This window comes from Pan troglodytes, chromosome 11 (genome assembly GCF_028858775.2).
Source record: "Pan troglodytes isolate AG18354 chromosome 11, NHGRI_mPanTro3-v2.0_pri, whole genome shotgun sequence".
NCBI classification, from domain to species: domain Eukaryota; kingdom Metazoa; phylum Chordata; class Mammalia; order Primates; family Hominidae; genus Pan; species Pan troglodytes.
The window spans coordinates 79,807,903-79,822,661 of record NC_072409.2 but is presented as its reverse complement, the minus strand read 5'-3'; the positions used below and the strand labels follow the sequence as shown (position 1 = coordinate 79,822,661).

Genomic DNA, 14,759 nt, shown 5'->3' with positions numbered 1-14,759 from the left:
TCGGTGGCTGAGACAATCCGTGACTCTGAATCCCTCTCTCGATTAACCCCAGAATACCTGCAACCCATTCCCCGTGGACTGTGTTGCTTAAGTGGCCAAGTTTTAAGCCATCTGACCCACCAGCACAGAGCTGATTGGACTAGAGTGGACACTGGATCCAATGGCAGCCAATCACCAGGCTGGCCATGGACTGGGAATTTCAGCTAAGAATTATGGAGAGAATTTACCAGTGGAACTGAAAAAAATAAGGATGCCATAAATTGGAATTAGGGCCATGGCAAACCAAAGCTACTTGCAAGCCAAGTTATGAATAGGAAATACATAGAAGCGAAGAAGCCAGTTATTGGAGGTACAAAAGAGGAGGAGATGCTGAGAATATTCTTGAATGTTCCTGAGTCTTCTAGCTCCAGCCCAAATCTGTATATCTTTAAAATATGCCCCTCATTTTCCTCAGGGCTTCCAAACAAACTGATATACCAGCCGATAGTCCCCAAAGATTAGAATCATACCATCTCTTCCTAACGGGAGACACCATGAACAGAAAATGTGGCGCCTGGTAGGAAGCTGACGGTGGGTGAAAAGACCCTGCTGAGATCCTTTTCTGGCCCCACCTGGCAAGCTGCCAGCCAATGAACTTCTTGGTGGCTCCTCGGGTCACCCCCCCCCCACCCCAATACACACACACACAACCAGGTGGTGGAAGCCAGCAGGCAGCCAGCCTCTATGGGCTGGAGTTTGTTTCCACAGTTGGCTGGATTGAGGAAAAAGCTGGACCGGGGAGCTTTCCTGGGCTGAAGAAATGCCAGACAGCAAAGCTGGCTGAGCAGGTGGGCACTAATCTCACTTTTAAGGATTTCTTGAAGATGGCAAGCCTCACAATCCAAAAAGAACAAGGACAAACCAAACCACGGCTCTCCTTTGTAGCCAGAGGGCAGAGGAAGAAGACAGCTCTCTGGGTGCAAGCCTCTTCCTCTCCCTGGGCTTCAATTTATCCACCTGTACGAGGTCTGTCACATGGAGTTAGGTCCATGCTCTCAGGTCCCCATGACACCTCCAGACCCAACTTAATGCTGGAAGTGTCTGATGAGAGAGCTCATTCCTGCCTTGGTGCTCTGGGAGCTGAAACAAAAACAAACAGGCATGGCCACCTCCTCCACTGAAATGCTCCCAAGGCTGAAGCTTGCAGGTGGGAGGGCAGGGGAGAGGACAAAGGAGGTGTGAAGCAGCAGGGCCTGACCCACCCACCCCCTGCTCCCGGGTGAAGATGTCCCAGGAGGGGAGATCTGCCAGCCTGCATGTCCATGGGAGCCAGAAGGTGTCTGGCATCAGCACCAAGAGGCCTCATCATTCACCCAAGTTGCTGCTGCTTTGCAGAAGGTAAGAGCTGAAGAGGCATTAAGGGCTTAATTATTCTCCCAGGGAGACTGGTCTCCGGGGGAGGAGGCTGAAATTGAAGTCTACTTCCAATGGGGAAAACAGAAGTCCTTCACTTTGTGCACGTATCATATCCCAAGAGACCGAGTCTCTCTATCCCATTCGGGCGGGAAGGTGGACAGATTCAGTTTAAAAGGGTATTTTTGGCCAGGTGCGGTGGCTAACGCCTGTAATCCCATACATTAGGAGGCCAAGGCGGGTGGATCACGAGGTCAGGAGTTCAAGACCAGCCTGGCCAAGACGGTGAAACCCCGTCTCTACTAAAAATACAAAAGTTAGCCGGGCGTGGCGGCGCGCGCCTGTAATCCCAGCTACTTGGGAGGCTGAGGCAAGAAATTGCTTGAACGCGGGAGGTGGAGTGAGCCGAGATCGGGCCACTGCACTCCAGCCTGGGGGACAGAGCGAGACTCCATCTCAAAAAAAAACAAAAACAAAAACAAAAGGGAGGGGGGCGTATTTTCAAATAATTTTCAAGTTACCAAATCTAAAAATAAGGAAAAGACTAGTCTGGAATGAACGGACGAGGGAGGGAGACAATGAGAATGAGAATATGACTAAGCCAGGGAGGGAAAGAGCTGGAACGGCTCAGATTCCCGAGGCTGATACTGAAATTTCCCGGGAGGGGCACTGAGGACGGCCCGAGGGTCTAGAGTGGGGCTTGGGCCCAGATTGGAGGAGATCAGAGAGGTAAGTCCTTTCTGTACCTTCTCGCGAATACCTGGGCGAGATGCAAGTCCAGGCCCTTCTCTGGGGTCTCTTCCCAAAGGCTGGTCCGGGTGGGGCTACTGGGCTCTTTTGCCTCCCCCTCCCTCCCGCCCGCGGCGCTCCAGCTGGCGCTTATCCCCTTCTTGCACGAACAGCAGTGCCACAGACGTCCCACAGGACTCCGGGAGCCCCACGCCAGCCAGGAATCTGTCCGAGTCTGCGGGCACCCTCCTCTCTCCCCGCAAAGGACTCGCAGGGGTCAGGAACCCCCCCCCCCCTCCCCCAACTGTTACTGGGAGTCGGAGACAGTCTTCTGGCCTCTGGAGGGCGCGCCTCCGTTGGGGGCTCAGCGTCCCCATCTGTAAAGTGGGGACAGGTGTGTGTCTGGAGAAATCTAAGGAGTCCTGCAAGGCTGAGAGCCCCCGATCCTGCCGTTTGAATTCCAGGGTCGCGGCGGACGGCACGGCGCTGCCGCCTTTGCACGGTGGCGCGTGGAGGCAAAGCGAAAAAGGGGACGCCCCGCGCCTCTTTTCCATCCTGGAGAGGGGTTGGGGTGGTGCCCGGCGCAGAGGCGGCGCGCTCGGGGGCGGGGACGACCCTCCAGCGCCACCGCGTGGCTGAACTGGGTTCGGGCGGCGGGCCCAGAAGAGACGCGAGGTAGCCACAGCCTCCTCAGCTACCGCGAAACCAGAACCACGATAACCATAAGTTTTTATGAAGGGAGCAGCCACGAACGCCGGCGCTGGGCGAACTGGTGTAATATAAGTAAGAAAACGGCAGCTAGCATTGACTGAGCTTTATGACGAGCCCACTACTCTCCAGTCCTTTTCTCATTTAAACTCTAATAATAGGCTGGGCACGGTGGTTCACGCCTATAATCCCAACCCTTTGAGAGGCTGAGGCGGGCGGATCACCTGAGGTCAGGGGTTCGAGACCAGCTTGGCCAACATGGTGAAACCTCGTCTCTACTAAAAATACAAAACTTTGCCGGGCATGTTGACAGGCGCCTGTAATCCCAGCTACTGGGGGTGGGGGGTGAGGGGGGTTGGGGGGGTGGGTAATAAAAGACAGGGGAATTGCAACAGAGAAAGAGTAATTCACACAGAGCCAGCCGTGCGGGAGACTGGAGGGTTTTGTTTTTGTTTTTTGGGGTTTTTTTTTTTGAGACGGAGTCTCACTCTGTCGCCCAGGCTGGAGTGCAATGGTGCGATCTGGGCACGCTGCAACCTCCGCCTCCTGGGTTCGAGCGATTCTGCTGCCTCAGTCTCCCCAGTAGCTGGGATTACAGGCATTACAGGCATGCACCACCACTCCCAACTAATTTTTGTATTTTTAGTAGAGACAGGGTTTTGCCATGTTGGCCAGGCTGGTCTCGAACCCATGACCTCAGGTGATCCGCCCACCTTGGCATCCCAAAGTGCTAGGATTACAAGCATGAGGCGCCGCGCCCGGCCTGGAGTTTTATTATTACTCAAATCAGTCTCCCGGAGCATTGGGGGAGCAGAGTTTTTAAAGATAACTTGGTGGGTAGGGGGAAGCCAGTGAGCCAGGAGTGCTGCTGATTGGTCAGAGATGAAATCATGGGAGTTGGAGCTGTCTTCTTGGGCTGAGTCAGTTCTTGGGTCTGGGGGCCACAAGATCAGATGAGCCAGTTTATTGATCTGAGTGGTGCCAGCTGATCCATCAAGTGCAGGGTCTGCAAAATATCTCAAGCACTGGCCAGGCACGGTGGCTCACGCCTGTAATCCCAGCACTTTGGAAGGCTGAGGCGGGTGGATCACCTGAGGTCGGGAGTTTGAGACCAGCCTGACCAACATAGAGAAACCCCATCTCTACTAAAAATACAGAATTAGCCGGGTGTGGTGGTGCATGCCTGTAATCCCAGCTACTCAGGAGGCTGAGGCAGGAGAAACGCTTGAACCCGGGAGTTGGAGGTTGTGGTGAGCCGAGAACGCACCATTGCACTCCGGCCTGGGCAAGAAGAGCGAAACTGTCTAAAAAAAAAAAAAAAAGAAATCTCAAGCACTGGTCTTAGGAGCAGTTTAGGGAGGGTTAGAATCTTGTAGCCTCCAGCTACATGACTCCTAAACCATAATTTCTAATCTTGTGGCTAATGTTAGTCCTACAAAGGCAATCTAGTCCCCAGGCAAGAAGGAGGTCTGCTTTGGGAAAGGGCTGTCTTTGTTTAAACTGTAAACTATATATATAGGTTTCTCCCAAAGTTAGTTCAGCCTTTGCCAAGGAATGAGCAAGGACAGCTTGGAGGTTAGAAGCAAGATGGAGTCAGTTAAGTTGATCTCTTTCACTGTCTCAGTCATAATTTTGCAAAGGCGGTTTCAAGCTGAGATCGCACCACTGCACTCCAACCTGGGTGACAGAGCGAGACTCTGTCTCAAAAAAAAAAAAATAAAAATAAACTCATAATAATCTTTGAAGTGGGTACTACTATCAAATATTAGTTCCATCTCACAGAGGAGGAAACTGAGGTTTAGAAAGTCTGATCAACTCGCCCAAGTCCACCTTTGATGGAGAAAGCTGACCCACTGAAGCCCCCAACATTTTCCAACTGGACACTTGGAAATGTGGGGGGAACATTCTAGTTTGCCAAGGAGCTGAAATCATCCGGTCTTTAAAGACCCTCCCATGCCCCCGTTTGTGGTTAACTCCTTCATCCCTGCTCCAGGGAGTGGCCTCCACCTCTCCATTTTGAAGGAGAATGATGTCTGTGGCCACCAAGGTCAGAAGCCAAAGGACAGAGCTTTTCTCTGATGCCCAGGAGCCTTGGCAGGAAGAGTGCTTGGAGAGTTGAGAGTCAGAGACTGGGGAAAGCTGGGTAGTCAGGAGCTTCCAGAAGGGTAGGAAGAATGCCAGGTTACCCAGGTTCTGGGCCCTGCTCGGCTTCCAACTGGCTATGTGATTTTGGGCAAGTGCCTTCTCTTCTCTGGGCCTCAGTTTCCCTCAAAATGGGAGGATTCTTCTAGGTCTGATAATCTCTTCCCTTTCCCCACCTCCCCTTATCTCTCCTACACAAACTGCTCCCCACTGCCCCACCCAGACTGGCTCTGATATTCCAGAAGCCTTTAACTACGGTTTGAAAGTCCCAGGTGGAAGTTGCCGCCCATCCCTGAGGTTCCTCCTGAGCTCTGGGCCCAGGGCTTTAGGTCCTGCTAGGGTATGTGGCCTTGGCAGGTTGGAGAGATCAGAGGGGAGGAAGGCCCAGTGCCTCTGAGACAGGCCTCAGGGAGGCCTGCATTGTGATGACCTGATCCACTCTATGACATCATCCTCTCTTCCACCCTCTCTTCTCCCTGGTCAACCGCTCTGCAAACAACCATCAATCTGATCCCACAGGCCTGAGAAAGTCTGCTCTCCAGTACCTGCTGCTGATCTGTTTCAGCTGACAAGAAGCACCATGAAATTGGAATTCACGGAGAAAAACTACAATAGCTTCATGCTGCAGAACCTGAACAGACAGAGGAAACGCAAAGAGTACTGGGACATGGCCCTGAGCGTGGACAACCACGTCTTCTTTGCACATCGCAATGTGCTGGCTGCTGTCTCCCCACTGGTGAGAAGCCTCATCTCCAGCAATGACATGAAGACCGCTGATGAGCTTTTCATCACCATTGACACCAGTTACCTGAGCCCGGTCACAGTGGACCAGCTTCTGGACTACTTCTATAGCGGCAAGGTGGTGATCTCCGAGCAAAATGTGGAGGAGCTGCTTCGTGGGGCTCAGTATTTCAACACACCACGCCTTCGAGTTCACTGTAACGACTTCCTTATTAAGTCCATCTGCCGTGCCAACTGCTTGCGCTACCTCTTCTTGGCTGAGCTGTTTGAGCTCAAAGAGGTATCAGACGTAGCTTACTCTGGCATTCGGGACAACTTCCACTACTGGGCCAGTCCTGAGGGCTCCATGCACTTCATGCGCTGTCCACCTGTTATCTTTGGCCGCCTGCTCCGTGATGAAAACCTTCACGTGCTCAATGAAGACCAGGCGCTCAGCGCACTCATCAATTGGGTGTACTTCCGGAAGGAGGATCGGGAGAAGTATTTCAAGAAGTTCTTCAATTACATCAATCTCAATGCTGTCTCCAATAAGACGCTGGTGTTTGCCAGCAACAAGCTGGTGGGCATGGAGAACACCTCATCCCATACAACCCTGATTGAGAATGTCCTGATGGACCGCAAGCAGGAGCGGCCATGCAGCCTGCTGGTCTACCAGCGGAAAGGGGCCCTGCTTGATTCCGTGGTCATCCTCGGTGGCCAGAAGGCCCACGGCCAGTTCAATGATGGAGTGTTTGCCTATATCATCCAGGAGAACCTGTGGATGAAGCTCTCAGACATGCCCTATCGGGCAGCAGCACTTAGTGCCACCTCTGCTGGTCGCTACATCTACATCTCTGGTGGCACCACTGAGCAGATTTCAGGGCTAAAGACAGCCTGGCGGTATGACATGGATGACAACTCCTGGACCAAGTTGCCTGACCTGCCCATCGGGCTTGTCTTCCACACCATGGTGACCTGTGGGGGGACAGTGTACTCAGTGGGCGGGAGCATTGCCCCAAGGCGGTATGTCTCCAACATCTATCGCTATGATGAACGGAAGGAAGTCTGGTGCCTGGCAGGAAAGATGAGCATCCCCATGGATGGCACCGCCGTGATCACTAAAGGAGACAGGCATCTGTACATTGTCACTGGACGGTGCTTGGTGAAAGGTTATATCTCCCGGGTCGGGGTAGTGGACTGCTTTGACACCAGCACTGGGGACGTGGTCCAGTGTATCACCTTCCCCATTGAGTTCAACCATCGGCCCCTGCTCTCTTTCCAACAGGACAACATCCTCTGCGTGCACAGCCACCGGCAGAGTGTGGAAATCAATCTGCAGAAGGTGAAGGCAAGCAAGACGACCACCTCAGTGCCTGTCTTGCCCAACAGCTGCCCCTTGGATGTGTCCCATGCTATATGCTCCATTGGAGACAGCAAGGTGTTTGTATGTGGGGGTGTCACCACTGCCAGCGATGTCCAGACAAAGGACTACACCATCAATCCAAATGCCTTCTTGCTGGACCAAAAGACAGGCAAGTGGAAGACCCTGGCTCCCCCACCAGAGGCACTGGACTGTCCTGCCTGCTGTCTAGCCAAGCTACCTTGCAAGATTCTTCAAAGGATTTAAACATTTTAAGTGGGAGAATAAGTAAATGCATTATTATTCACAATTTAATGAGAGAAAGAGAGGAAGATGGCCTGTTGTTTCCTTCTTAGTGTTCCAGTCCATGCTTGGCCCTGAAGGTGGAGATCCTAGGGGAGGGCTGCTCCCAGTGGGTGGAAACTCAGGGCCACTATGTCATTGGAGGTATCCAACAGGGGCTGGAAAGGAACCCCTGGTGGGTGGAATTGAAGCCCCTCCCAGGCACTGGCCAAGGCGATGTCTGTCCCCTATTCTGTACCCCTGTGGTCACCTCTCAGGCATCTGCTAGATTGGCAGGTAAACATCCACTCAGAGCTGTGAAGCATCAAGCTCCTCCAGCACCTGCTTCCCTCCGGTCTTTCCCAAAAGCAGGGGAGGACCCGTCCCAGGTCTGAGAGAGGAATCTCATGGCCAGGAAGGAGAAGGTGACCTGGGTAAGACTCAGAAAAGAAGGCAGAAGGAACAGGGGAGGCAAGGTTACTTAGCTTCTGTGTTTGCCCATGCAGCTACGGTAGTTTGTGTCTCATTTGCGGGAAAGCTGGAGGTTCCTTACAATTGTTTCTACTAAGCCAAGTACATTGAGAACTTTCTCCAGGAATATGAGTCTGAGAGACTGGGGATAAAAGAGAGGCCAGTAAAGGGAAAAGAAAGAAACATATCCTGGCCGGGCACAGTGGCTCATGCCTGTAATGCCAACACTTCAGAAGGCTGAGGCAGAAGGATCACCTGAGCCCAGGAGTTTGAGACCAGCCTAAGCAATAAAGTGAGATCCCGTTTCTAGTATTAAAAAAAAAATAAGGCCAGGGGTGGTTGCTCACGCCTGTAATCCCAGCACTTTGGGAGGCCGAGGCAGGTGGATCACCCGAGGTCAGGAGTTTGAGACCAGCCAGCCTGACCAACATGGTGAAACCCTGTCTCTACTAAAAATACAAAATTAGCGAGGCGTGGTGGCACATGCCTGTAATCCCAGCTACTGGGGAGGCTGAGGCAGGAAAATCTCTTGAACTTGGGAGGCAGAGCTTGCAGTGAGCCGAGATAACGCCACTGCACTCCAGTCTGGGCGACAAGAGTGACACTCCGTCTCAAAAAAAAAAAAAAAAAAAAAACAGAATCTACTTTTGCATTTGGCAAGCAGCTAGACTAAGGGTGCTAGAAAGCCTGGATCGCTTTAATTCAATCAAGGCATTATATGATTCAAATTTAGGCTTTAGACTATTTCCACCTTTATTCTTAGTGTGTAGCCCTTTAGGGTCCCAACAAAAATCACTTTTCTGGGGCTTCCCAACCACATATGACTAGCGTCCCTTCTATCTTTTCAGTGCTTGCCCTCTGCTGCCCTGGCCACTTCCCTATCCCCTATCACCGCCAGCATCTATCATAGAGTAATTTATAAGGATTTATTCTTGCCTTTCTCCTAGCTAAGATCAATTTTTGCTCTTTTGATGTTGTTGTTGAGATGGGATCTCACTTTGTCATCCAGGCTGGACTGCAGTGGTGCAATCATAGCTCACTGCAACCTCAAACTCCTGGGCTCAAGGGATCCTCCCGCCTCGGCCTACTGAGTAGCTGGGACTACAGGTGCTTGCCACCACACCTGGGTAGTTTTGTTGTTGTTGTTGTTGTTGTTTTTAAATTTTTTGTAGTGATGTGGTCTCACTTTGTTTCCCAGGCTGGTCTTGAACTCCAGGGCTCAAGCAATCCTCCCACCTCGGTCTCCCAAAGTGCTGGGATTACAGGCGTGAGTCACTGTGCCCAGCATTTGTTACTTTAAAAGGTGGGAACTCTGTCTTACTCTCTCACCCAGTACCCTTCAGAAATAATTGTGTGGCCCTTGATCTGCCCTGGGAGAGTGCTGAGGAGGAATTCTACACAGGTTAATCTCTGTCTCCCCGAGAATCCAGGGCTCTTTCCTGATAGGCTGTCAAGTGCTCTCCCCATCCCTGTCACCCCACCCAGGCCAGGGGCTCGCCTCACACTGTTCTCTCCCTTGGCCTCTACTGTCCTGGAAGTCCTGGCTAGGCTCCTTTCCAATCCCAGACCTTCACCGCTTGGACTTTTTCTGTTCTCAGAACTGTTGGCGGAGCTCACTATGCATTCAAATGGTCTAAAATGGAATCATTTTTGTGATGGTTAATTTCTTTTTTTTTTTTTTTTTTTTTGAGACAGAGTCTTGCTCTGTCACCCAGGCTGGAGTGCAGTGGCACAATCAGCTCACTGCAACCTCCACCTCCTGGGTTCAAGTCATTCTCCTGCCTCAGCCTCCCCAGTAGCTGGGATTACAGGCATGCGCCATCACGCCCAGCTAATTTTTGTATTTAAGTAGAGACGGGGCCCTGAGTGAACTTGAAGGCCACAAGGATTACAATTCCTAGGCAAGTCCTGGTGCTGAACTGGGCTCAGAGACATTGGACTTGGGGGGCATGCAACCTACTGAGATACCAGCCAGCTGGCTAAGGGAGTGCTTGCATCACCCCTTCTCCAACCACAGGCAGGACAGCTCACAGCTACAAAAGAAACCTCTTCCTTCTGCTTGGGGACAGGAGGGAAAACTAAAGGGGACTCTGTCTTGCATCTTGGATATCAGCTCAGCCACAGTAGGATAGGGCACTAGTCAGAGTCAGAAAGCCTCTATTCCAGGCCCTAGTCCCTACACATTTCTAGACACACCCTGGGCCAGAAGGGAACCTGCTGCCTTGAAGGGAAGAATCCAATCCAGGCAGGATTCATCGCCTGCTGATTAAAGAGCCCTTGGGCCCTGAAAAACCAGCAGCGATACCCAGGTAGTAAGCTGTGAGCCTAGGGTGAGACTCAGAGACGTACTGGCTCCAGGTGAGACCCAGCACATTCCCAGCTGTGGTGACCTCAGGGAGAGATTCCTTCTGCTTGAGAAAAGCAGAAGGAAAAGTAAAGGGGACTTTGTTTTGCACCTTAGGTACCAGCTTGGCCACAGTGGGGTAGAGCACCAAGCAGGCTCTTAGGTTCCCCAATTCCAAGTCTTGGCTCTTAAATGTCATTTCTGAACCTACACTGGGCCAGAGGGGAGCCCACTGCCCTGAAGGGTGAGTCCAGGCCAGGCCTGGCAGCATTCACCACAGCTGACTGAAGAGCACTTGGGCCCAGGTGCAGTGGCTCACGCCTGTAATCCCAGCACTTTGGGAGTCCGAGGTGGGTGGATCACTTGAGGTCAGAAGTTCAAGACCAGCCTGGGCAACATCATGAAACCCTGTCTCTACTGAAAATACAAAAATTAACTGTGTGTGGTGGCATGTGCCTATAATCCCAGCTACTCCGGAGGCTTAGGCAAGAGAGTCGCTTGAACGCGGGAGGCAGGGGTTGCAGTGAGCTGAGATCACTCCAGCCTGAGGAAAAGAGACAGACTCTGTCTCAAAAAATAAGTAAATAAATAAAAAAAAAAGAGCACTTGGGTCTTACCTGAACATCAGTGGTAGCCTGGCAGTACTTCCTGTGGGCTTCTGGTGGTGGCTATGGGTTGAGGCTCCTCTGCTTATGGAAAGGGGAGGGAAGAGTGGGAAGAACTGTGTGACGGCTCAGCAGCAGTGCAAAGGACACCTCTCTGGATCTACCCAGGGCCTGGGGAAACTCGCTGCCCTGAAGGGAAGGACAGAAGCCTGACTGGCTTTACAACCTGCTGATTGAAGAGCCCTAGGGCCTTGAACATAAGGCAGTAGCTTGGTAGTGGTTACAGAGGGCCTTGGGTAAGCCCCAGGGCTGTGCTGACTTCAGGTTGACCCAGAGCACTTCCAGTGATGGTGGCCACAGAGATGCTTGTGTCACTCCACCCCAGCTCCAGGCGGCTCAACACACAGAGAGAGACTCCATATGTTTGGGGGAAGGTAGGGGAAGAGAACAAGAGCCCCTGCCTAGTAATCCAGAGAATTCTTTTAGATCTTATCCAGGACCACCAAGGTGGTAATGAGCAGCATTACTGGGCGTAGGGTGCACCCTAATGCAGATGTGGCTTAGATCACAACACCCAAGTCCTTTCAAATACTTGGAAAGCCTTCCCAAGAAGAACGGGTTCAAACAACCCCAGACTGCAAACACTACAGTAAATACCTAACCCTTCAATGCCCAAACACTGACAAATATCCATAAGCATCAAGACCATCCAAGAAAACATGACCTCATCAAACAAACATTAAGGCACCAGGGACCAATCCTGGAGAAACAGAGATATGTGACCTTTCAGACAGAGAATTCAAAATAGCTGTTTTGAGGAAACTCAACAAAATTTAAGATAACACAGAGAAGGAATTCAGAATTCTATCAGATAAATTTAACAAAGAGACCGAAATAATTTAAAAGAAGTTGTTTTTTTTTTTTTGAGACGGAGTTTCGCTCTCATTGGCTAAGCTGCCCATGCCCAAGCAACAAGCTGATCTAAATGGTGTGATCTCAGCTCACCGCAACCTCTCCCTCCTGGGTTCAAGCGATTCTCCTGCCTCAGCCTCCTGAGTAGCTGGGATTATAGGTATGCGCGAGCAGACCCAGCTAATTTTGTATTTTTAGTAGAGACGGTGTTTCTTCATCTTTGGTCAGGTTGGTCTTGAACCCCCAACCTCAGGTGATCTGCTTGCCTCGCCTCCCACAGTGCTGGGATTACAGGCATGAGCCACCGCGCCAGGCCCTAAAAGAAGTTTTAATTATTCTTTTTTTTTTTTTCTTTTAAGACGGAGTTTTGCTCTTGTTTCTTGTTGCCCAGGCTGGAGTGCAGTGGCACAATCTCGGCTCACTGCAGCCTCCACCTCCCGACTCAAGCAATTCTCTTGCCTCAGCCTCCTGAGTAGCTGGGATTACAGGCACCCACAACCACGCTTGGCTAATTTTTTTGTATTTTTAGTAGAGACGGGGTTTCGCCATGTTGGCCAGGCTGGTCTCAAACTCCTGGCCTCAAGTGATCTGCCTGCCTTGGCCTCCCAAAGTGCTGGATTATAGGCATGGGCCACTGCACCCAGCCTCTGTATTTTCAAATAACTTGTCTTGAAGCTCACTAATTCTGCTTGATCAATTCTGCTATTAATAGACTCTGATGTGTCCTTAAGTTGTCAGTTGCATTTTTCAGCTTCAGAATTTCTGCTTTTATAATAAGAAATTATAAAGTAAGAATAATTAAAATAAATATTATAAATAAATTATAAGAATAATTAAAACTTGGCTGGGCATGGTGGCTCATGCCTGTAATCCCAGCACTTTGGGAGGCCGAGGCAGGTGGATCACTTGAGGCCAGGAGTTTGAGACCAGCCTGGCCAACATGGCAAAACCCCATCTCTACTAAAAATACAGAAAAATTAGCCGGGCATGGTGGTGCACGTCTGTAGTCCCAGCTACTCAGGAGGCTAAGGCATGAGAATCACTTCAACCAGGGAGGCAGTTTGCAATGAGCCGAGATTGCACCACTGCATTCCAGCCTGGGCGAGAAAGAGACTGTCTCAAAAAAAAGAAAAGAAAATATACAGTCAGAGAAGGCAAAAAAAGGAATAAAAATGAAGCACAGCTGGGCACGGTGGCTGACGCCTCTAATCCCAACATTTTGGGAAGCTGAGGTGAGCAGATCACCTAAGGTCAGGAGTTCGAGACCAGCCTGGCCAACATGGTGAAATCTTGTCTCTACTAAAAATACAAAACTTAGCCAGGTGTGGTAGTGCATGCCTATAATCCCAGCTACTCAGGAGGCCGAGGCAGGAGAATCACTTGAACCTGGGAGGCGGAGATTGCAGTGAGTCAAGATCGCACCACTGCACTCCAGACTAGGTGGCAGAGTGAAACTCCATCTCAAACAAACAACAACAACAAAAAAATGAAGCACACCTACAAGATCTAGAAAATTGCCTCAAAAGGGCAAATCTAACAGTTATTGGCCTTAAAGAGGAGGTAGAGAGAGATAGAAGTAGAAAGTTTATTCAAAGGGATAATAACAGAGAATTTCCCAAACCTAGAGAATATCAATATGCAACTATAAGAAGGTTATAGAATACCAAGCAGATTTAACCTGAAGAAAACTACCTCAAGGCACTTAATAATCCAACTCTCAAAGGTCAAGGACAAAGAAAGGATACTAAAAGCATCAAGAGAAAACAAATAACATACAAGGGAGCTCCAATACTTCTGGCAGCAGATTTTTCAGTGGAAACATTATAGGCCAGGAAAGAGTGGCATGACATATTTAAAGTGCTGAAGGGGAAAACAAAAATTACCCTAGAATAGTATGTCTGGAGAAAATAGCCTTCAAACATGAAGGAGAAATACTTTCCCAAAAAGGCTGGGTGCAGTGGCTCATGCCTGTGAGTCCTAGCTACTCAGGAGGCTGAGGCAGGAGAATCATTTGAACCCGGAGGGCAGAGGTTGCAGTGAGCAGAGATCACATCAATACACTCCAGTCCGGGCGACAGAATGAGACTCTGTCCCAAAAAAAAAAAAAAAAGAAAAGAAAAGGAAAAGAAATACTTTCCAAAACAAACAACAGCTGAGAGATTTCATCAACACCAGACCTTTCCTACAAGAAATGCTAAAGGGAATACTTCAGTCAGAAAGAAAAGGATGTTAATGAGCAAAAAGAAATCACCTGAAGATGCAAAACTCACTGGTAATAGTAAGTATACAGGAAAAAGACAGACTATTGGCCGGGCGCAGAGGCTCACGCCTGTAATCCCAGCACTTTGGGAGGCCAAGGCAGGCAGATCACTTGAGGTCAGGAGTTTGAGACCAGCTTGGCCAACATGGTGAAACCCCATCTCTACTAAAAATGCAAAACTTAGTTGGGCGTTGTGGTGCACACCTGTAGTCCCAGCTGCCACTGCACTCCAGCTTGAGTGGACAAAGCAAGACCCTGTCTCAAAAAAAAAAAAAAAAAAGTTAAAAACCAGAGGGACAGGCCGGGCGTGGTGGCTCATGCCTGTAATCCCAGCACTTTGGGAGGCTGAGGTGGGCAGATTGCCTGAGGTCAGGAGTTCGAGACCAACCTGGACAATATGGTGAAAACCCCATCTCTACCAAAAATGCAAAAATTAGCTGGGTGTGGTGGCACACGCCTGTAATCTCAGCTACTTGGGAGGCTGAGGCAGAAGAATCACTTGAACCCAGGAGACAGAGGTTGCAGTGAGCCAAGATTGTGCCACTGGCACTCCAGCCTGGGCGATAGACTGAGACTCTGTCTCAAAAAAAAAAAAAGCAGAGGGACAAAGTTAGAGTTACTAGTTTTCTTTTTGCTTGTAAGTTTATTTGTTTATGCAAACAGTGTTGAGTTGTTATCAGCTTAAAATAATGGGTTAAAAGTATTTGCAAGCCTCAGGATAATATGAAATCAGAAAACATACAACAGATACACAAAAAATAAAAAGCAAGAAATTAAATCATACCACAGAGAAAATTACCTTCAGTAAAAGGAAGACAGGAAGGAAGAAAAGAA

General features: G+C 50.1%; 1 protein-coding gene across 2 annotated transcripts; it reads left to right on the top strand.

The window, feature by feature from the left end:
- Window positions 1-2,051: 2,051 nt before the first annotated feature.
- CCIN (calicin) lies at window positions 2,052-7,383 on the top strand. 2 transcript variants are annotated; one of them, XM_054657863.1, is made up of 2 exons: window positions 2,052-2,121; window positions 5,491-7,383. In XM_054657863.1, the coding sequence occupies exon 2, from the start codon at window positions 5,552-5,554 to the stop codon at window positions 7,316-7,318; it is 1,767 nt and encodes a 588-aa protein (XP_054513838.1). In that variant the 5' UTR covers window positions 2,052-2,121; window positions 5,491-5,551; the 3' UTR covers window positions 7,319-7,383.
- Window positions 7,384-14,759: the final 7,376 nt, after the last annotated feature.